At 42.1% G+C, this 21974-nt stretch overlaps 1 protein-coding gene across 2 annotated transcripts in view; it reads left to right on the top strand.

Annotated features, from left to right (window-relative positions):
- IBTK (inhibitor of Bruton tyrosine kinase) overlaps window positions 1-13633 on the top strand; it is a 147150-nt gene extending 133517 nt beyond the window's left edge. The window contains exons 27-29 of one of the 2 annotated variants that reach the window (XM_088471752.1): window positions 9928-9993; window positions 10523-10655; window positions 13232-13633. In XM_088471752.1, the coding sequence (XP_088327878.1) occupies window positions 9928-9993; window positions 10523-10655; window positions 13232-13357 (325 nt within the window). In that variant the 3' untranslated portion in view covers window positions 13358-13633. Of the gene's footprint in view, window positions 1-9927; window positions 9994-10310; window positions 10492-10522; window positions 10656-13231 lie in introns of those variants that run through there. The other variant, XM_088471761.1, reaches the window with a different exon arrangement.
- The last annotated feature ends 8341 nt before the right edge of the window (window positions 13634-21974 follow it).

The following is a 21974-nucleotide window of genomic DNA, read 5'->3' as shown; positions in this document are numbered from 1 at the left end:
AGATGCTCCAGCTCACCTACGGACGTTATTTCTAGATGCGCCAGCTCACCTACGAACGTTATTTCTAGATGCGCCAGCTCACCTACGGACGTTATTTCTAGATGCGCCAGCTCACCTATTATCTCTCAGCTCACAATCACACCTAGTGCGGCTCAACTACAATGCTCAAATATTATTGAACTTTGCAGTCACACTGAGAGTCGGTCCCTAACAAAAATAACAAACCATACACCTGCTCTGTGTACTGAACGGTAAGCTGCTTACCGAGCGGCTAGGCTAACCCTTGCACCTAGCCCTTAAGGATCATACGATACCCTTAACTGTCCAACACATACTCACTGTTACACACTTTTTCTCTGCGCAGAAAATAAACGTTTACCCAGATATTGGTAGATAGAAAAAAAATGTAAACCTCAATGGCTTTGTTCAAACACGTGGCAGCAGAACCGGAAGTGCGTATACGCTTATTGTGCGACCGGCCGCATACACAATTATGCGACTACCACACAAGCGTATAATGACTTTTTAACTGCGTACGCAAAAATGCATCTCAGCCGCATACTCAATACTGCGGCACCCCTCTAAACACAAGGTTCTATCAACAGAGGAAAACAAACTTTTTCCTCTCTTGTCCCTGGATTCTAATCAGCGCTTCCTCTACACAATAACCGGCAGTACGCTCTCAGCAACACTGTGGTAATGAAAGACTAATGCGTCTTTCAAAAGGCGCCTCCACCCTTTTGCTGAGAGAGGACTGACGGAGTGTTATCGTGTATCAGATAGTGTGATAAACCTATGAGCCCCCACTGTTGAATTTGTAAATAAACCTTTTAATAGATTCCTGCCTATAAACCTCTAAGATTCACCTGCCTAGAACCTCTAAGACAAAACCTGCCTATAAACCTCTAAACACAACGCTAATTGCGTACGCAGTATGACCGCAAATAAAGACAGGAGTGGAATCTTGTGGTTCCAACGCACAAGTATTATTCAGGTAAAAGTACAGTCAGCTACACGCAATCTATACATACATAATTTAGGCGTAAAAGGAAATAATACAGACCAAGTACAGTTATACATACGCTGCGCCTCTGGACCCAGAGATAGACTTCTGACTAGATATCCTCAGTTCACCCAAAATTCAGCATGAACTGCCAAACCAGTGTTTGGACACGTGTATTTATTCCCCCCCAGACTGAAACAGGACAAAGGGAGAACTTCCTGCTGATCTCATTGGTTCCCAGAGGAGAAGCATATGTAACGACACATTTAACAGGTTTGTTTCAAATAGACTTTCCCTGCCTCTAACAGCCGGAGTCTTTCTGGTAACGCCTCCTTTAGCATCCTAACAGTTGAATCTAAAATATATATTTTGGTTGCTTGTAGGTTCTGCGGTCCATAACTCGAGAATGCATAATGCGATCTCCTCACCGATAGCACCGGAAAACTGTGGAAAGAGTATGCATCAGAACAACTCCAAGAATGACATGTTTATCTTGTATAATTCCTTAGTTAACAAATATCTTTATTTCTTAGCATTTAAACTAACTGAACCTTCTTGAATCATACAATTTGATGCTAATGGAACTTTATGTGCGAATATGTAGTGTGTGGGTATTCGGGGTTTGGTAAGGACGCTAGTTATTAATGGGTGAGATTTAAGTGCATAATCTCTCATACACGAAGTGAACATCCAGCAGTGTGGATGGCTGAGAGTTGTAATTCTACATGCCCTCTGTCAGCAGGCCCCCACCTGCTGTGTTCAAAGGAAAACAAAACCTCTTTTGTTCTCACAGACTCTTGTGTGAAGTGCAAATGTATTATCACCTCAAACTTTTTGGGATTTGGAGCCATCTTGTCTAGGATTCAGGCAAATCCAATTGTGTAGATATTATATTACAATTTCCACAACTATACTTTATCTGCATCCAGGGATTCCCAATTTGTATGTAAAAATACCCATTGTCTCTTCTTATTTACTTCTACTCAGACAGCTGGTTTTTCCCGTTGCCCTTGGTGGGTAAATAAAAACATTGCCATCTGTTCTTAGCTCCTGGGTTATAACTTGAATTAATGCTGACCACACAAAATGGTGTCTTGCGATCTCATTTCCAACATGGAGTCTTGCGGCCATTCACAAGATGGCGTCGCTGCGATTAAATTTTAAACTGAACTTGTCTCACTCAATTATTCAGCTTCGACAACACATAAGTAGATACTGTCAAGAAAAAAATTAGGGGACAAATAATAAGAAAATACATAAGTTCACACCAAAAGGATTCCAGCAGAATGTAGGAAATCCTCAGCAGTCGCTGGCTCACATAGTGGCCGTGAATGCTTAACTGGAGAATGATAGTCAGCTCTACGGGTCAGGTCATACCTGTAGTCTACAGCCAGTCAGGTTAACTGAGAGTACTAGGGAAGAATCTACAATGACAGATATAGCTGGTACTAAACACTCTTTTCTTGTAGACACAGGGGCGACCAGATCCGTGTTAAATTCTCCATCAAATTTACAGGTGACCAACTAGACAGTACCAGCAATGGGAGCAACTGGTAAAGTGCAGCAATATCCTTTAACCAAATCTGCAGAGGTTACGATCAGGCCGCTGCAAACTAGGCATTCCTTTCTTCTGGCGGCAGCAGCTCCCACTAACCTACTGGGAAGGGATATGTTATGTAAAATGGGATGTGTCATTTACTGTACCCCTGATTGTATATTCCTAGATATCCCAGAGAAGGTTGCGCATGAGGTAAGGGATATATTGGACACTCCACAAAGGTTAATGCTTCACTCTACAGGTTTAGAACACAGCCCATCCCAAGTAAAAGAGATGTTATCTCAAATACCTGGTGCACTTTGGATCAAGGATGGACAGGACACTGGATTGATGGCAATGTATCTCCTATAATGGTAATTTTAGAAAGTAATAGGCAAGCTCCAAAAATCCCTCAATACCAGTTAAAGCCAGAGGTAGAGCTAGAGGGTTGTTACAACAGGGGATTTTAATCCGTACAGCTAGCCCAGCTAATAGTCCCATTTTTCCAGTGAAGAAGTCTGGGGGGAGGGGCTATAGGTTAGTACAGGACATTAGGGGTGTAAACAAAGTAGTTGAGAGCCAATTCCCCATAGTGCCCAATCCAGCTGTCATCCTCATGCAATTCCACCATATGCAACCCATTTTACTGTTATTGACCTATGTTCTGCTTTCTTCTCTGTCCCTCTTCACCCTGACTGTCAGTATCTCTTTGCATCACCTATAAGGGGGTACAATATATATGGACACGATTTCCCCAGGATTTCATAGATAGCCCCAGTATTTTCTCTCAAGCCTTACACGACTGTTTGCAATCTTTTCAACCAGGCAATGGATCTGTTCTAATTCAATATGTAGATGATTTGTTGTTTTCTGATTCGTTTATGTCATGTTTAAGTGATGCTAAACTGTTGTTGCTTCATTTCTCACAGACAGGACACAAGGTTGCTAAGGACAAATTACAGCCATGCCAGACTAAGGTTAAATACTTGGGACATTGTCTAACCCAGGGGCTACGACATTTGACAACTGAGAGGATACAGGCCATACAAACCATGACACTGCCTCAAAACCAACAGAAAATCCGTACCTTCTTGGACATGTGTGGATACTGCAGGACGTGGATCCCAGGTTTTCCTATTTTGGCATTACCTTTGCAGGAATTGGGTGTCATCCTCAATACCCGACCGTGTCACACACACTGAGGAAACAGAGCAGGCTTTCCTTAATCTTAAGGACAGTCTGACAAAAGCACCTGCATTGAGAATACCAAATTCTGAAAAACCTTTTGATTTATATTGTATTGAGGCTGATGGCTGCGCAGCAGGTGTCCTCACACAAAAACATGGTGACGCTAGTAGACCTGTAGCATACTACAGTGCACAATTGGACACTGTGGCAAGATCACTTCCAACGTGTTTAAGAAGTGTAGCAGCAACTGCTCTTTTGGTCACTAAGAGTGAAGATGTAGTATGAGGCCATGATGTGATTGTTTATACACCCCATGCTGTATCTGCTTTGCTGAGTTCTGCCCAAACCAGACATGTTTCCTCAGCTAGGTCCACGAAATGGGAACTAGCTCTAATGTCACCTGCAAATATCACCATTAAACGGTGCAGTACGTTAAACCCAGCAACATATTTACCATATGTGCCTCAGGATGCACAAAGGGTGGAAAGGGGAGTCGCTGGTTGAAGGTGAGTTTTGCAGTTACTGTATACTGATACACATGATTGTATGGAATATTTGAATCAGACCTTTACTGCACAACCTGATATACGTGATACACCATTAGAAAATGTAGATGTGATGTTTTACACGGATGGGAGTTGTCATAGACAAACTGACACAGGAGAATTATGCACTGGTTATGCTATTGTAGATGACAAGGATGTTGTAGGAGCTGAACCACTTGGTCCACCTCATTCAGCACAGGTAGCTGAGCTAGTGGCATTAAGGAGAGCATGTGAGCTGGCAGAAGGTAAGTCAGTTAATATCTACACTGACTCTAGGTATGCCTTCGGAGTAGTTCATGATTTTGGGGCTCTTTGGCATCTTCAAAATTTTATGACAGCAGCAGACACACCAATTGCACACTCCTACCACATAAAAGGACTCTTGACAGCAATCCAACTACCAAAGGCAGTAGCTGTCATCAAATGTAAAGCCCATACATGCGAAGAAGACCCAGTGTTACTGGGCAATAACAGAGCAGATGAAGCTGCCAAATGGGCAGCAGGGTTAAAAGTAAATATGTAAGTTGATAAAATGATGTTTTTTCAAATGTTTGACACCCAGAAATGTATTGAGATGCAAAATTTGTGTTCCATATAGGAAAAGGCAGTCTGGAGATCAAAGGGATGTGGTCAGGACTCCACTGGACTCTGGAGAAATGGACAAGTTAGGCCGGTTGCTCCCAAGTTATATTACCCAACCCTGGCTGAGGCTAGCGCATGGTTTGACTCACCTAGGAAAAGGAGGTATGTGCAAGTTAGTCAGAGCATACTGGTGTGCACCTGGATTTTCCTCTCAAGCTGAAAAGAAGGCTATGTCCTGTTTGACTTGCTTGAGGAAAAATGTCTGGAAGACAATCCCTACCGAACCATCCCATATCCCTCCGACAGGCGGACCTTTTCAGGTAATACAAATTGATTTCATCCAATTACCACCCTGCAGGAATCTAAAGTATGTATTAGTTTGTACTGATGTGTTTTCCAATTGGGTAGAGACATATCCAGCTGCCACTAATACTGCTGTTTTTACTGCTAAAAAGATTGTTCAGGAATTTGTATGTAGATATGGTATCCCTAGAATCAAAGAAAGTGATAGGGGTACTCATTTCACTGGAGATGTTTTCCAGAACATGTGTAAGTTAGGGGGTGTGAAGTCTACTATTAATACCCATTATGGACCGCAAGCCAGCGCGAAGTTGGAGAGAGTGAACGGTACTGTTAAGAACAAACTAAGTAAAGTCATGGCTGGAACTGGATTAGGATGACCAGAAGCCTTACCGCTAGTCCTCCCTAGCATCAGGACTACTCCTAGACCTCCTCTTAATCTGTCCCCCTTCGAGATACTATTTGGGAGACAACCTCATTTGATTGTAAGTCCACAGGATGATCTGAAGTGTAATAATGAGGTTACTGTGAAATACCTTATAACAATGAGTAAACAGTTGAAACAGCAGCAACAGAAATTGAAATTTTTATCACCTGACATGCCTGAAATAAACTGTCATGATGTTGAACCTGGAGAATATGTTATCCGAAATTTCTTACGTTCAGGTTGTTTGACAGATCGGTAGGAAGGACCGTATCAAGTTTTACTGATAAGTACGACTTCATTGAAAGTAGCAGAGAAAGATACCTGGGTCCATTCCACTCCCTGCAGAAAGGTCAATCACCCGGAGGATATACAATGCGGAGTAGAGGCAGATAATGTGGATCTGTCGATTGCGAGCCTGTTCCGGCAGAGTTAGAGATTGTAGTGGAACACCTGAGCTAGGGAAATTTGCAGACCACTATTCCAGCAATGGAGTGGCGGGCTGGGGTTGTTTGTGTTTCCTTCCAGGGTTCTCATCATACTCATTTGTTTCGGGATTTTCTGTTTCTGTGACGGAGGACAGATGACGGAGAGGGAGGCTGATGGTGGTATCGATGGAGTGGGATCAGGAGAAGGAACGATAAAACCATTAGGGCGGTATTTGGCAAAACCCAGTACAGTAATTAAGAGATCTGTCATCCTAGAAACTTGGAGTCAGTGTGAAGGTCTATTGTCTGAGGAATACTGTATGTGTGCGACCTGTGGATCCCTAATTGATGAAAAGTGCATCCAAAGATGCCATGGCGTCCAAGAGTAATCTGTTTCTGGGCGAGCATCCTTTAGAGGATTACCATTCCTTAGTGGGTAAGGTCTTAAACCAGACTGAGTGTTGGGTTTGCACTCATGTACCTCAGGGACAACATAATGTAGGTTTAGTAACACTCCCGTTAAATGTCTCTGAGGTTCTTGGATTACATAAGGGGAAAACGCTGGACGGGTCCAAACCTCCAAATTTTAAGCTTCACCTGTACCAAGTAGATAGAACTCTCTTATGTTTAAACTACACCAATTGCAATAAACCAGGAAGTTGGGAGGTGACCAGGAACAATCAGACAATGACCTCACTCAGAGCTGATAATGGACCACTAGATGATAAACTTGTACATAACATTACTTACAGTGGGAGATATTTCCGGTATAGGTATACTCGTAGTTCCATCAAGGAAATGGTTGGCCGAGTACCAGTAGGGTACTGTGCAGATATTATACAAGCAGAGACATGTATTAGCCAAATGGGAGAACCTGGGATAGGATCCTTTGTCAGAGAAATGTGTTTAATGGTAATGATGCATTCTATACCCTATGTACTCCCAGACGATGTGTATTATATATGTGGAAGGAAAGGGTACAAGTGGCTCACTCTGAGTTCTGAAGGTTTATGTTACCTGGGAAGGGTACTCCCAGAGGTTATGACCCTTAGACATGGTGAAATGTGCGGTATTCATAAAAACACACCATCACCATATCTTCATACACAGTATGAACACAGAGACAAAAGAAACATGATACCTGGTGATGTACATACAGCCACACAGTTGATTAGTGAAACAACTGGCTTCCAAATTTTGGTAGCATTAGATCCCACCAGGATCGCTCGGGGTACTTTAAATTTTAGATACATCCAAGACCTTGCTAAATTAATAGATAATATCACCGAGTTGTATGATGACACGTTCAGGTATACAGGTAAAGAGCTACAGGCATATAAGAAAGAACTTGTGCAACATAGACTAGTGTTAAATTATTTAACAGCTGTTACTGGTGGATACTGTGTGACTCTGGCCACCCAAATTGGTGTAAAGTGTTGCACTTACATCACAAATAATACTACTGATCCCAAGGAGGTGATAGACCGAAAGATGGATGAAAATCTGCAGCTGAAATGAGAATTTCAAAAGAACCATAATGCCTCATTGACTGAGGTGGAGGAAAAGGTAGAAGAGTGGTTCATGTGGTTGAACCCTGTAAAATGGTTCTCCGGTTTAGGAGAGTGGGTCCAGGAAATGGTTGATAGTGTAGGTAAGCTCCTGATCCTCATATTGGTTGTCATCTTAGTAATTGGCCTATGTGTCAGATGTGTTCCTACTGTGTTGAAGTGTGGAAAATGCAATGCTAAGATAAACCCGGGAGAATTAAATTATGATGGTGGTTAGTAGTAATAGTATGAATACCAAGGTAAATGAAGAACTGCATTATAATCCTGAACTAGAATGTACCATCAGATGATGTATAGATTTAGCCATGCATGAAATGTATTATTAATGTTATTTTAATAATGAAGTCCCTATCCCCTTCAAGACTTCCTTTATAGGTTAGGTGCATCCCCACATTTTTCCCATGATCTTCCGAGATCCGTGTTGTGTGCATATAAGGGTACTTTTATGTCCCTCCCAGGGGCGCATTATTGATGATTTAATGACTGAATTGTGCCATCCCATAATATAACATTAAATAATATTTTATAGTGTATGACTGAATAGATTAGAGCAGGGGTTCCCAACCACGGTCCTCAAGGCACACTAACAGTCCAGGTTTTAAGGATAGCCATACTTGAACACAGGCAACATAATTAGTACCTTAGTTATTTTGATTAAACTATCTGTGCTTTAGCATGGCTATCACCAAAACCAGGACTGTTAGTGTGCCTTGAGGACCGAGGTTGGGAATCACTGGATTAGAGTGTGATAGCGTTTTGGTTGCTATCAAAGGGTGGACTGTCGAAGCCGGATGATTGGTTGAGACCAAATCTTAAATTAATATCTGGCGAAGCCATTTTGTGTTGCCCCTGACGACGCCATCTTGTGTCGTCAGCATGAAAACATTGTGTACGATGCTATACTTGATTTTTAGTGTCGTGCGTCTGCTTTGCTACCGCATATTGTTGAAAGTCCTACCATAACCTATACGTACATTAAATAATACATATAAAATATACAAGACGCACAACGCATAGTTGTGCTGTTTATCAAAGCACAGATAAATACAAAACACATAGACGCACAGCGCATACTAGCGACTTTACAATAGTATCACTCTCACACATGCAATCTCTTATAAAAAGGTTCCCAAGCATTAAGCTTAATATTAGAGGTTTTATTAGCTTATACTTACATTGTGAAATGTAAAGTATATGATGTTTAAGGTATATAGACTAGGAGACAAGTCATGTTTGGTACCATTCTAAATCACTGTTTATTTGCAGATCTCCGGTTCTATCGGCAAGGAGATCACATCATGCGTCTGCAAGTTGTGAATCATAGGAACTTAGTGAATAGAATGTATATCTGTATGTAGTCTCTTTTGACTAGTTTAGACCTGTTCTTCGGCTGAGAAACCACACGAAGCAACATCTGAGGAACTGGGACATACCCCTAGTGACGCTGTATGAACTGTCCAATTACCTGCATCATACCAGAATGTCCAGGAGCAAGACCCAATGGAAATCTGTTAACTAGTCTCTTTGTTCTGTAAGGTATATAGCCTGGGTACTGGTCATAGTATACAGCCATTCTTTGATGACCACAGGCTTCTGGAGAGACGACTGTATACTGGGACCAGTGCGCACGCGTATGTATAGGCTTATACCTTTTGTATTTACTTGCTTTTTGCGCTAATTGTATAGATCACAGCGTGTTATACTTTTCATTGAATAATATAACTTTGTGCTTTGGAACCACAAATAGATTGGAAAGCAATTATTTCTTATGTGACTTGTAGCCCTAAACAGCGACATTTTGGGTATATAGATTTAGGGGTATCAATACGGGGATATCCACATCTGTATATATTTTGTTGCGTTCTCAGGTGGTTTATAATTGGCTTACATTTCTGTAATGATTGTCATGAAAGAAGTCCCATTAACCTTGTTAGACTCCTGTATTCCAGTAGTTCTCAGCTTTTTTCTTGATCTTGCAGTAATGGAAACACATACATGTCTGGGCATTGTCACACCATGTTGGCTTTTCTCTGAGCATGGAGGAATTGTTACAGTCAGGCAGATAGTTTATTAATAAGTGATGCATGTATTTTGTTATTCTCTGATTACAGGATACACCTAATATACATTGTTTAGTCTGGGTCTAAGTGATCCAAATGGAAGGATATTTGTTTCAAATATGAGTAATTTGTTGTGCCGCACAGTGTAATACATTGCATATTTTTATGTCCTTTTTAGTGGATTTACTGGTATTGCTTGTATATTCTTATAAGCGTGACACCTTTTTGTTTCCCCTTTCTTTTTTATGCAAGGTTTTGCAGTATTTTATTGTCTGTTTTTCTGTCTCACCAGAAAACCATCTGAGACTGTGACCCATGAATCCAAGATGAAATGTGCGCCACAACAAGAGAGTTCCAAGTAATGCATGTGTTATGTACATTTAAAGCCTTTCAAGTGTAATAAATTATATATGTAGTTACTTTACAAAATGTTTACTTAGATGGGTAAAGGCAAATGTAAGATGACATTGGATCAGACAATATTGTCCTTTTGTGGACAGCAGACTGTTAATCAGTTGCAGTTCGCACTTATTGATTGGCAAGTGCCATAAATTGAGATGTTTGGGGAAATTAGATCATAGCTAATGTCTTTATATATTTTGTAATAGAAAATATCTATTTGGAGTGAGAATACATACTAAACAGCCTTTGGTTTATTCCCTTTTATATTGGCAGATTTCTGCACTACAATACAACAAGTCCCTTCTAGTTACAAAAAAATAAATACATTTACCCAGGATTTCATGGACTTCTCCCACTACTCACATAAAATGCTTTTCTGTGTCTAGATTTACTATAAAAGTTGCTTGGGCCTTCAACGTCTCTTGGTGACCCATAAATATTGTAGCGGTCACTGCCATGTTACATTATGTCTTGTTACTTTGCAGTCCATGGCTTTTGTTATTAAGCAAAAACAAACCATCCGTGGTCCCTGTCACTTTTACAACCATTGTTGAAGAAGAAAAACAGCAAGAAGCAGCTCTTATTAGAAGCAGAGAAAAGCCCCTGGCTCTTATCCAGGTAAATGAGTAGTCTGTTCTCCAAACATGGAGTTTATTGTGTACACTCTGTATGTATGATGTGTGTATGTACTGTATGATGTGTTTCTGGCAGGTGTTCTCTAAGCTGCGCATCCTTAGCCAGAGCCTTAGTGGCTGCTCCATGCAGCGGTTATTGGTCCTTCCGCTCATAAGACCTATTGACTGCCGTTTAAAGTTGCTAAGCTTAAAATAGAAAAATGTCCTCTTGTAGTAGTCCAGTGGGAAAGGTAATTGAAGGGAAACCTCAAGATTTACAGTGTCCACCCATTGTTCACCTCAATTGGTAGACAACAGCCCAAAATTTTGGTAACTACTAGAATCATTCTACACACCTTGGTTCCATGCATGTGTTACTGTATATGTAATGCATGGTATGCCAATATTGCAAATGCTTTGTAACCATACTGTACTTTCATATTGGGGACTTGTATTTTTTACTGACACTTTTTCTAAAAACAAATAGTAGTAGTAGCAGCAATAACAGCATCTAAATAATAAAGGATTGGGGATTACAAATAGCGTCTTCACTAGCCTCTTATTAATGAATGAATCCGTTTTTGTCTTTAACAGCATAAGTGATGTCAAGGAAAAACCATGTAGCAAATTACCACATGATAAGACAAGCAGCAGTTACAGTGCATCCAGAAAGTATTCACAGCGCTTCACTTTTTCCACATGTTATGTTACAGCCTTATTCCAAAATGGAATAAATTAATTTTTGTGCTCAAAATTCTACACACCGTATCCCATAATGACAACGTGTAAACCGTTTTTTTTTTTAGATTTTTGCAAAGTTAGTATAAAGAAAAACCTAAGAAATCACATGTACATACGTATTCACAGCCTTTGCTCAGTACTTTGTTGATGCACCTTTGGCAGCAATTACAGCCTCAAGTCTTTTTGAATATGATGCCACAAGCTGGACACACCTATCTTTGGACAGTTTCGCCTATTCCTCTGTGCAGCACCCTCAAGTTCCATCAGGTTGGATGGGAAGCGTCGGTGCACAGCCATTTTCAGATCTCTCCAGATATGTTCAATCGGATTCAAGTCTGGGCTCTGGCTGGGCCACTCAAGGACATTTACAGAGTTGTCCTGAACCCACTCCTTTGATATCTTGACTGTGTGCTTACAGTCGTTGTCCTGCTGAAAGATGAACCGTCGCCCCAGTCTGAGGTCAAGAGCGCTCTGGAGCAGGTTTTCATCCAGGATGTCTCTGTAAATTGCTGCATTCAGCTTTCCCTCTATCCTGACTAGTCTCCCAGTTCCTGTTGCTGAAAAACATCCCCACAGCATGATGCTGCCACCACCATGGTGATGAGCGGTGCCTGGTTTCCTCCAAACATAACGCCTGGCATTCACGCCAAAGAGTTCAATCTTTGTCTCATCAGACCAGAGAATTTTGTTTCTCATGGTCTGAGAGCCCTTCAGGTGCATTTTGGAAAACTCCAGACGGGCTACCATGTGCTTTATACTAAGGAGTTGCTTCCTTATGGCCACTGTACCATACAGGCCTTATTGGTGGATTGCTGCAGAGATGGTTGTCCTTCTGGAAGGTTCTCCTCTCTCCACAGAGGAATGCTGTAGCTCTGACAGAGTGACCATCGGGTTCTTGGTCACCTCCCTGACTAGGGTCCTTCTCCCACGATCGCTTAGTTTAGACAGCCGGCTAACTCTAGGAAGAGTCCTGGTGGTTCCGAACTTTTTCATTTACGGTGCTCATTGGGACCTTCAAAGCAGCAGATATTTTTCTGTCCCCTTCCCCAGACTTGTGCCTCGAGACAAACCTGGCTCGGAGGTCTACAGACAATCCCTTGGACTTCATGCTTGGTTTGTGCTCTGACATGCACTGTCAAGTGTGGGACCTTTTATAGACAGGTGTATGCCTTTCAATATCATGTCCAAACAACTGAATTTACCAAAGGTAGACTTCAATTAAGCTGTAGGAACATCTCAAGGATGATCAGTGGAAACAGGATGCACCTGAGCTCAATTTTAAGCTTCATGGCAAAGACTGTGAATACTTATGTACATGTGAGTTCTTACAAGCTGTCATTATGGGGTATTGTGTGTAGAATTTTGAGGACAAAAATTAATTTATTCCATTTGGAATAAGGCTGTAACATAACAAAATGAGGAAAAAGTGAAGCACTGTGAATACTTTCCAGATGCACTGTACATTACAAATGTATAAATATAAATAAGTCAAGATTATTACAACCATTTAGCATACGCAGAGAACTAGGGAAAAAACTGTTATGCAACTTTTTTGTGCGTGATCGCTGAGCTCTAAAGCGCCTATTTGATGGTAACCTCTCAAAGATCGCATGGCTGGGATAAGATTGTAACCTATGTTACAGACACTTGTCAATCATGATGTCTTATTAGTGCACTATTGAAAGTTATTAAAACATACGTTTTTAAATTACTTTCTCCATGGGAAGTATAAACCACTGTTACTTTATGACTTTAATGTGCATTGTAATTGTGTTACTATTTCAGGTTACAGTATTCTAGAAAGACTGAAGCTCAAATATTTTTTTCTCTGGTTTTTAGATTGAAGAGCGCGCAATTCAGGATCTGTTAATACATTATCAAGCAATAGACAACCCTGATGAATTTATAACAATTGAGCGGTCAGTACAAGGACCCATGGCAGCACCAGTGTGGAACAAGCATTGATTTTGACACAGAGATAATAAAAATTCATGTGTTTGTGTGTGTTTGCAAGTAAATGGAAAGAGAATTTAAAAGCCACACGTGTGATGTGTAATGAGTAGTAACTATTAATTTACTTTATTGGCCATACCCAGGTACAAGCTTTACTTTTGTGTTTTCAAATTTGGCAAGTTTAATATCAAATGTTTGAGCTATTCAATATAGACTGTTTGACATATAGAAAAAATATTGTTTACAGTGAAATGAATGTATATTGCAAATAAAAGTGTGAATTGATCATTTGTTTTTTTCTTATTAACTATATTTTGAGTAGTAATGTTGCCATTTTTCCGTACTACTCTGTGAACATATACTGTAAGTCTGAACAAATATTTATTGTAGGACAGCTCAAGTAGGAAAATGCACATGGCTTTTTGATAAGACATAGCATCTACTGTATTATTATTATTATTATCGTTTATTTATATGGCGCCACAAGTGTTCCGCAGCGCCTTACAAAGTACATAAACAAATAGATTGATTTACAGTGACTTACAGTACAGTACAATACAATACATTACAGGACATGGATAGTATACATTGCTACATTCACGACCATAACACCCAGATAAGCAACAATGCAAAGCAATCAAGTGTTAGGTGCCCTGGTAGAGAGTAAGAAGTAGATGAAGGTATAGTAAGGAGATGCACAAGAGGGTAGAGGGCCCTGCTCATAGGAGCTTACATTCTAAGGGGGAGGGACAGACAAACAGGGGTGACACAGATGGCGTAGATGGGGAGGAAGGAGTATGTAGCAGCAAGTTAAGATGAGAGCTGGAAGGCTTTGATGAAATAGTGGGTCTTGAGAGCCCGTTTGAAGGATTGTAGAGAGGTGGAGAGTCTGATGGGAAGCGGGAGAGAGTTCCAAAGGTGGTGAGTAGCGCGGGCAAAATCTTGGAGGCGGGAGTGGGAGGAAGTAATCAATTGGCATGAGAGGCGGCGTGCATTTGTTGAACGAAGAGGGCAGACAGGAGAGTGAAGGGAGATGAGATCAGAGATGTAAATGGGACAGGAATGGCTGAGGGCTTTGTAAGTGAGTGTGAGAACCTTAAATTGGGTTCTAAAGGGGAAGGGGAGCCAGTGGAGGGCTTGTAGGAGAGGGGAGGCAGATGCAGAGCGTTTTGAGAGGAAGATGAGCCAAGCAGCAGCATTGAAGACAGACTGGAGAGGGGAGAGAAGGGATTTGGGGAGGCCAGATAGGAGAAGGTTACAGTAGTCCAATCTGGAGATGACCAATGAGTGAATGAGGGTTTAGTGGCATCCTGGGTGAGAAAGCGTCTAATCTTTGAAATATTTTTAAGATGAAAGCGACAGCACTGTGAGAGATTCTGGATATGTGGTTTGAAGGAGAGGGAGGAGTCCAGGATAACTCCAAGACAGTGCACTTTGGGGCTAGAGGAGATAGTTGTGCCATCAATTGATAAAGAAATGGTGGGAAGTGTGGTTATGTAGGGGGGAGGGAAGATGATTAGCTCTGTCTTAGACATATTAAGTTTAAGAAATCACTGGGACATCCAGGATGAAATGGCAGAGAGACAGTTGGAGACACGAGTGAGGAGAGAGGGAGAGAGGTCAGGGGAGGAAAGGTAGATCTGAGTATCATCAGCATAGAGATGATATTGATATTGGATACTGTAAACATATTCTACATCTATAAATACTTTGAAAAAGGCCACAAAATGAAATAAGCTGAGCAAGACCTCAAGCCCATGTGCCTTACAATCAAACACACAGCAAAGCTAAGTTTTCTAACAAGCATTAGGGTAACATCAATTTTAAAATGTCCTGTTACAAAACATTTAAGCTTTGTAAAATGTTATGGTGTTTATCTGTCATTGAAAAATGGAACACTAAATCTAAATCTCCTTCCCCTCTGCTGCAAGAAGCTTGCCATTTCGTTTTAATTTTTTGTTGAGTCCCCACAGGAGTTGGTGTTTTTTTTTCTTCTTTGCTTGAGATGGCAGTATTTTCCATTCTTTTTGTTGTTTGGCGGTTCAGAGGCATGTGCGCAACTCTGGGGGCTATGAGATGCCTGAAGCAAATTGAGGATGTACTGTTGTGGTACCTCACCTACTGGAAGAGAAGAGAAAGTAGACTGAAGCTGCAGTCTGTTTCTTTACTGAAGAATGGATCTGACAGGGTGCGCAAGTTCCCAGCATTATAGGAGCCTATTCAGGAGGCGGGGTACAATCCAATGACCTGCCCATGAGACACCGTCTGCGCACTGGGTAGCCATCAATTCTGTGTTGGACCCTGGAGGTTGAGGTGCGTGTCCCAACTCACAGTCAGCACCTCCTCCTTGGTGAACTTTCAATCTCTAGAACCTGGCAGAACAGAGCCATTTCGCCAGGCCTGACTGGTACAGATTGAGTGGTGTTTCACTGCATCTACGGTGCAAATAAGATGCAAAATTAAAGAAAGTTCACGTTACACATCTTGGTTCACTGGCACCAGGTGTCTCGCACCACATGGCGTGTTAAGGCTAGGTGATTGAGGACACAACTCTACCCCTAAATATTTTTATAGATATCCAGCTGTTCATTCACTGGAGAAGAAGTTCCATACTTGGAATTACAGCCTCTCTTTTGCCTATACCAAACGCTAGAATACATTTCATTTATTCTTCTATCCTGTGGGGCTTGAGTAGTAAAATATTATGTAACAAGAACATTCGCAAAGAACGTAGTGGAAATGAATACTATAACAAGACAGGAGATGAATGGGGTTGTAGGCACTGGCATATAAATTCTAAGGTACAAAGGTGTATGATACCATATGTAGCATTAATCTCTGTGTAACCTACACATTAAGCTTAAACGTATTTTAGATCTACAGTATGTAACTGTATTGAGAAAAAAAAAAAAAAAAGTGGCATTAATTTCTATTAGCAAGCTTATATATCTCCAAAGGGAATAGTGCGACATCGCTGCAGATTATTTTGTATTCAAACATCTCATTTTTAAGAAAACTATCTGCTGCCACACAGACGAAGATTGGTAGTCCGCAGTTTCTGTGAAGTGGTAACTGGGCGGCGACCATGCAATCACATGGAACTCTTCAATCTTGTGAGGGTGTCGTGGCCAGATTTCCTTGATCGATTGTAGCGTGCAGATGGAGAATCTTTTGCACCCAGCATGTGATTGGTATAAGTCCTGATACTAATGATGACAGCAGCAGATATAAGAACAGTAGATGCAGTTGCACAGATTTTTAGTATATAAAGGTCGATTCTCGGAATTTGCATAAACTAATAAGCAGGTAGCCACGGCTGTACAGAAAAGCGGCCACAGATGCATCTGACTCGGAATCAACGCCATGGTCAGCTAGCTAAATATGTGCATATAAATAAAAAGGATCCGGTAAAAATCCTGACAGCTGGGAAACCATCGCTTAGAATGCTGGCACCGGAATTCCAACACCTGTCAGACTTTCGGTGCCAGCGGTAAGTACTGGGGTTAGGGTAAGGCACTAAGGGGGGAGAGTTAGGTTTAGGTAGCCGGGAAGGGGAAGTTAGGTTTAGGTACTATGGGCGTTTTAAGTTTAGGCACTACGGGGGGGGGTGGGAGTTGGGTTTAGGCACCAGGGAGGGTTAGGATACTGACTGACAAGTATCCTAACCTTGTTGGGATTCTGACTGCCAATATCCCGAGTGCAGGCATCCCGTACCCAATCCAAATAAAATGTACAATGCAGAGGCAGATCGCTTGCAATATTATGTTACATGTGATACAGGTGTGTCCACGCACATCTATCTTCTGTGCGCTGCATATAACGTGTGAGTGCGTGTGACTCTGTAGCACAGAGCGTCTTTTCGTGCGACTTTTTACTGTCAGATGCGTCTTATTCGCACCACTGTTGTGCGAATAGAATGCATAAGAAGCTTCTGCTGATTAAAATGATATGCGGCGCATGTCTATGTTCTGTTTGCAACTGCGGGTGTATCTGCATGCGAAACACTACGTTACAGTGTTACAGCACGGTGCTGTAACACTGTAACGTAACTTTTCACATGCAGATACACCCGCAGTTGCAGTCAGAACAGGGGCATGCCACATATCATTTTAATCAACAGAAGCACTGTTGTGCTAATAGGATGCATCTGAAGGTAAAAAGTTGCACGAAAAGACGCTCGGCACTACCGAGTCAGGCCACGGCATGGCGCAACTAGAAGGGCTGTTTAACACGCAAAGAGGCTAGATGTATGAGGGCACATCTGTATTTGTCTTTTTTACCAGTTCATAAGTATTTTTTGATCAAATTCAATGACTGGTTTACCTGGTGTTTTAACAGTCTTCCAACTACAGTAGTGTCCAACTACTGATTTTTTTTATGGTAATCTTTATTATATTCTTATTGTGCACCATTGGCCCATAAAAAGAATAAAACAATATAAACTATATTATTGCCCGTTATTTATATAGTGCACACATATTCCACAACGCTTTACAGAAAATACAGTATTTGCTCATTCACATGAGTTCCTACCCCAGTGGAGCTTACAATCTATATTCCTACCACAGGTACACATACACACTAGGGTTAATTGTTGCTGGGAGCCAATTAACCTACCACTATAGTTTTGGATTGTGGGAGGAAACCCGAGTACCCGGAGGAAACCCACGCAAGAAAAGGGAGAATATACAAACTCCACACAGGGCATTAGTGGTAATTGAGCCCACAACCTCAGTACAGGTCAGTAAAATTATTTGAGGGTGCAGGGCCTACCTGAATCTGTGCTCCTGCAGGAGATTTAAGGTGTGCACACACTAGACGATGTGCTCACAATGCGATGTCATGAGCATTTTCACTTAAACTCTCCCCGGCACTCCAGGACACAATATGGTGCTAAAAAGTGTCCAATCTGACCAACGATCTATCGTGCATCATTAACGATCTCCGAATCATTAGATCGTGCACGATATATCGTTAGCTTGCCAGACACCTGACGATGATATCAGCAAAACTTAAATAATGGACAGGCCTAACTAGGGAGTACTGTATATAAAGCAGGCGCCATTTTGGCTATGTGCACGTATGCTCTGTGACTAGTGAGGCTTGGTTTATACCTGCTGAATGCTGTACATTCCTATTGTGCTCTGCTTTGTTTTGCCTGGCTTAACAAAGTCTGTTTTTGCTGCATTCTATCCTGTCTTCTGTGGTGATGGATCCCTATCGCTATAGAGTTTTGCTAGCCTATGCTGGGGTGGATGTGAAGGAGAGGGCCCAGCAAAGGAGGAGAGCATTCTGGACGAAGGAGTGGCTTCTGCAGAGGCATACTCACTCTCATGTCGCTACTGATGGAGATTTGGGAGAAGAATCTGGACGACTAACGCAACTTCCTGCGCATGGATGATGCGACCTTCCAGGAGTTGCTGCGTCTGGTGACCCCCTATATTCAGAGGCAGGATACTAAGCTGCGGAGGGCCACCCCTGCTGAGGAGAGGCTGGTGGCTACCCTGAGGTACTTGGCTACAGTAAGGTCCCTGGCTGACCTGAAGTTTGGGAGTCATGATCCCGGAGACCTGCAAGGCTATTGTCAAAGTTCTGAAGTACCAGTTTTGCAAGGTAAGAAAAAACACACTACACATAAATTTCTTTAGAAAGAAAAAAGTTTAAATTTTTTTGGAAATGTAGAAAACAAGTGTAAAAAAAACACTTTGAAAACATTTGCTGCCAACATGGCTGCGTGTAATAAAACTCTCTTTATGACAACACTATAAAATTGGCATTCCAAACATGGAAAAAACAACTGTGAAAATGCATTTTTTTTTTTACTGTATACGCATTTATAATGTAAGGAAATGATCAACAAGTTTTATCGGAATGGGTATGAAATACCGCCGGCCTCCCGTCAGCGGCAGGCCGACAAAAGCAGAGTTAGAAGCAGCGGAAGCCCGACAGCGCTGGAAACCCGATCGTGGATAGGTGAGTATATACTAACCTAAACCCCCTAACCCTAACCCTCGTTAGGGGTGCCTAACCCTAACTTCCCCCCCAAGTGCCTAACCCTAATCCCCCCTCTAAGTGCCTAACCCTAACCACCCCCTTCCCCGCTGCCTAAACCTAAGTCCCCCGGGGGGGTGCCTAACCCTAAGTCGTCCCCGGGGGTGCCTAACTCTAACCCTCCCTCCCCCTAGCCTAACCCTCCTGGGGGGGTGCCTAACCCTAAGTCCCCCCCTGGAGCCCTAAACCTAACCCCCCCCCCGCGGCTGCCCGCTCGCGGCGCCCGGCATCACTACAATCGGGATGCCGGGCGCCGGTCTCCCGGCGTCGGGGAAAAGCAGGCGTCTACATGTAGACGCCCGGCATTTCACCCTTGCCGGGAAGTGACAGTCGGGAAGCCGGCTGCCGGTATTTAGGCAGTCGGCTTCCCGATTGTTTCCCGTTTTATCAGTCCCAATAGCTATGCTGCTCCATGATATATGGTGGGTCAGACGCTGGATTGAATAGGGCAAGAAACACATGGCGCAAGTACATATTGTGGCTCCGGCTTCCAACAGTCTATCCTTACGCCATGTGTTTAGTGGCCGTGTCCAATCAGCGTTGTCATCACATACAGTATACCATACAGTAGCTATTGGGAAAGATAAAACTTGTTGATAATTGTAGAGAAACATAAAATTAAACTGTTAAAGGTTGTAAAACTCTGGAGCCTCCTCCTCAGACTCCCAAAGGGTACTATAAATAGCCTGGCTTGAGGTAGACGTGTTAGTGGGTGGGGGAGTAGGCTGCGACTGGGTTGGAGGCATCACAGGTGGGAGGGGCAGGTGGGTAGGGATGAGGGTCAGCAATATAGGTGGCTTGTGACATGATTTCTCAGCCCCCTGATTACCAAATCATACAGCAGACACTGACATTCTAGCTGCATGTCAGGCCTCATCTACCTCATGGAGCTATTTATGTGGGAAGTTAGGTGATCAAAGTGGTCGTGGGGGCCTTCTTAAGACCTCTTCAGCCTGCCTCAAGAAGTCGTCTGCAGGCTGTGTGGTCTGTGGCTGTTTTCTTCCCTGCTGACGCCTTCTTTTTTGTGTAACTATTTGTGATGGGCATGGAGACAGTGTTATCCCCCCCCTCACTCTCGCCGATGAGACTTAAATCACGAGTCCCTGCCAACTCCAGTTCTTGGGTGGGAGTCTGTTGGAAAAAAATAAACCAAAAATTAATGATCATGTTTTAACTAATATTTCCTTTTTTTTCTAGTTTCCTACAACGGTGGATGAGTGGAAAACCATTGCTTGCAATAACAGCGTTGGAATTTCCATAACTGCGGGGGAGCCATCGATGGGAAACATCCGCATCACCCCACCTGCCAATAGCGGAGGAAATGAAGTTGCCAACAGTGGAGGAAATGAAGCACAGCCTAAACTTTGTCTTTGTGGCCGACGAGGCTTTCGCATTATACGAGAATTTCATGAAGCCATATGTGCAAAGGGGCCTGACCAGAGAGAATCGGATCTATAATTAGTATTGTAAAAAATGCGTTTGGAATTCTCAGTAACCGCTTCTGCATTTTCCACACCATAATAAGCCTGCGTGTGGACAAAATTGACTGGGTCATCTTGGCATGCTGTGTCCTGCATAACTTTCTACGGCACAAAACAACACAACAGGGGGCATCTGGTACAGCTATGCCAGACGACCATGACCACCCTAAGGACATTGGCCAGTTGTCATCTGTGGCAAAACAGGGACTGCCCGTGCAAAACAAGTGAGGGAGGAATAGATGGTCTATATTAATGGACCGGGGGCAGTGCCATGGCAGTTGGACTGTCTCAGAAAAAAAAATGGAGCAGACTTTTGGGGAAAGGAAAGAAATGAATGTAAAAAAAAACAGCTTCAAACATGGTGTGTACTGCACTGTGTCTCTACTTACCAAACCTTCCTCTGACGCCACACTGGCAACTTCGGCCACCTCATCTTCTCCCTCTCGCTCGGCCATCAGGATAACTGACCCTCGGTCATGTTCTTGCTCCAGGAGAAAGGAGATGAAATTGTATACTACAAGGTGGGGTGGTACACATCATCCACGGATGCTCCAGATCTTTTGGACTCTTCCACCTTCTATCTCTCTGTAACAAAAACTGTCCTGAGATTCTGAGTTTTACTCCTCACCCAATCAACTGTTGCGTCACTGTAGTATCGCCTGCTATATTGGACCAACTACTCCAATGCCAATAATTTTTTGGGCTTGTTGGCATAGTCATGACAGATGACCCTCCAGAGACATTCCTTGGCTTGCAAAAGTTCCAGAAAGCCAGTGATAAAATTGCAATCCTTATCCAAAGACATTTCTATGGGAAAAAAAAAATTAAATGGACATTTCTCAAACCAATTTTTAGTGATTTTACAGTTTGTTTGTTTTTTTATTTTCAATGTTGTTTCTATTTCTAGTATTTTTAATGTCTTAATTTTTAATGTTTTAAGTTATTCTATTTTAATGTTACAGTGTTTTAATGTTGAAGTTTATTTTTTATTTTTGCATTTTTCAAAAAAGTTTTATTTAGAATCATTTTATAAATGTATTATGTTCATAATATGAATTATACTGTTTTTTTTTTTTAATATATATCTATATTATATA

The sequence above is a fragment of the Taudactylus pleione genome, unplaced genomic scaffold (genome assembly GCF_031769625.1).
Source record: "Taudactylus pleione unplaced genomic scaffold, aTauple2 ptg000015l, whole genome shotgun sequence".
Taxonomy (NCBI): domain Eukaryota; kingdom Metazoa; phylum Chordata; class Amphibia; order Anura; family Myobatrachidae; genus Taudactylus; species Taudactylus pleione.
The sequence above is the reverse complement of the archived record's forward strand: the minus strand, read 5'-3'. Positions and strand labels throughout refer to the sequence as shown.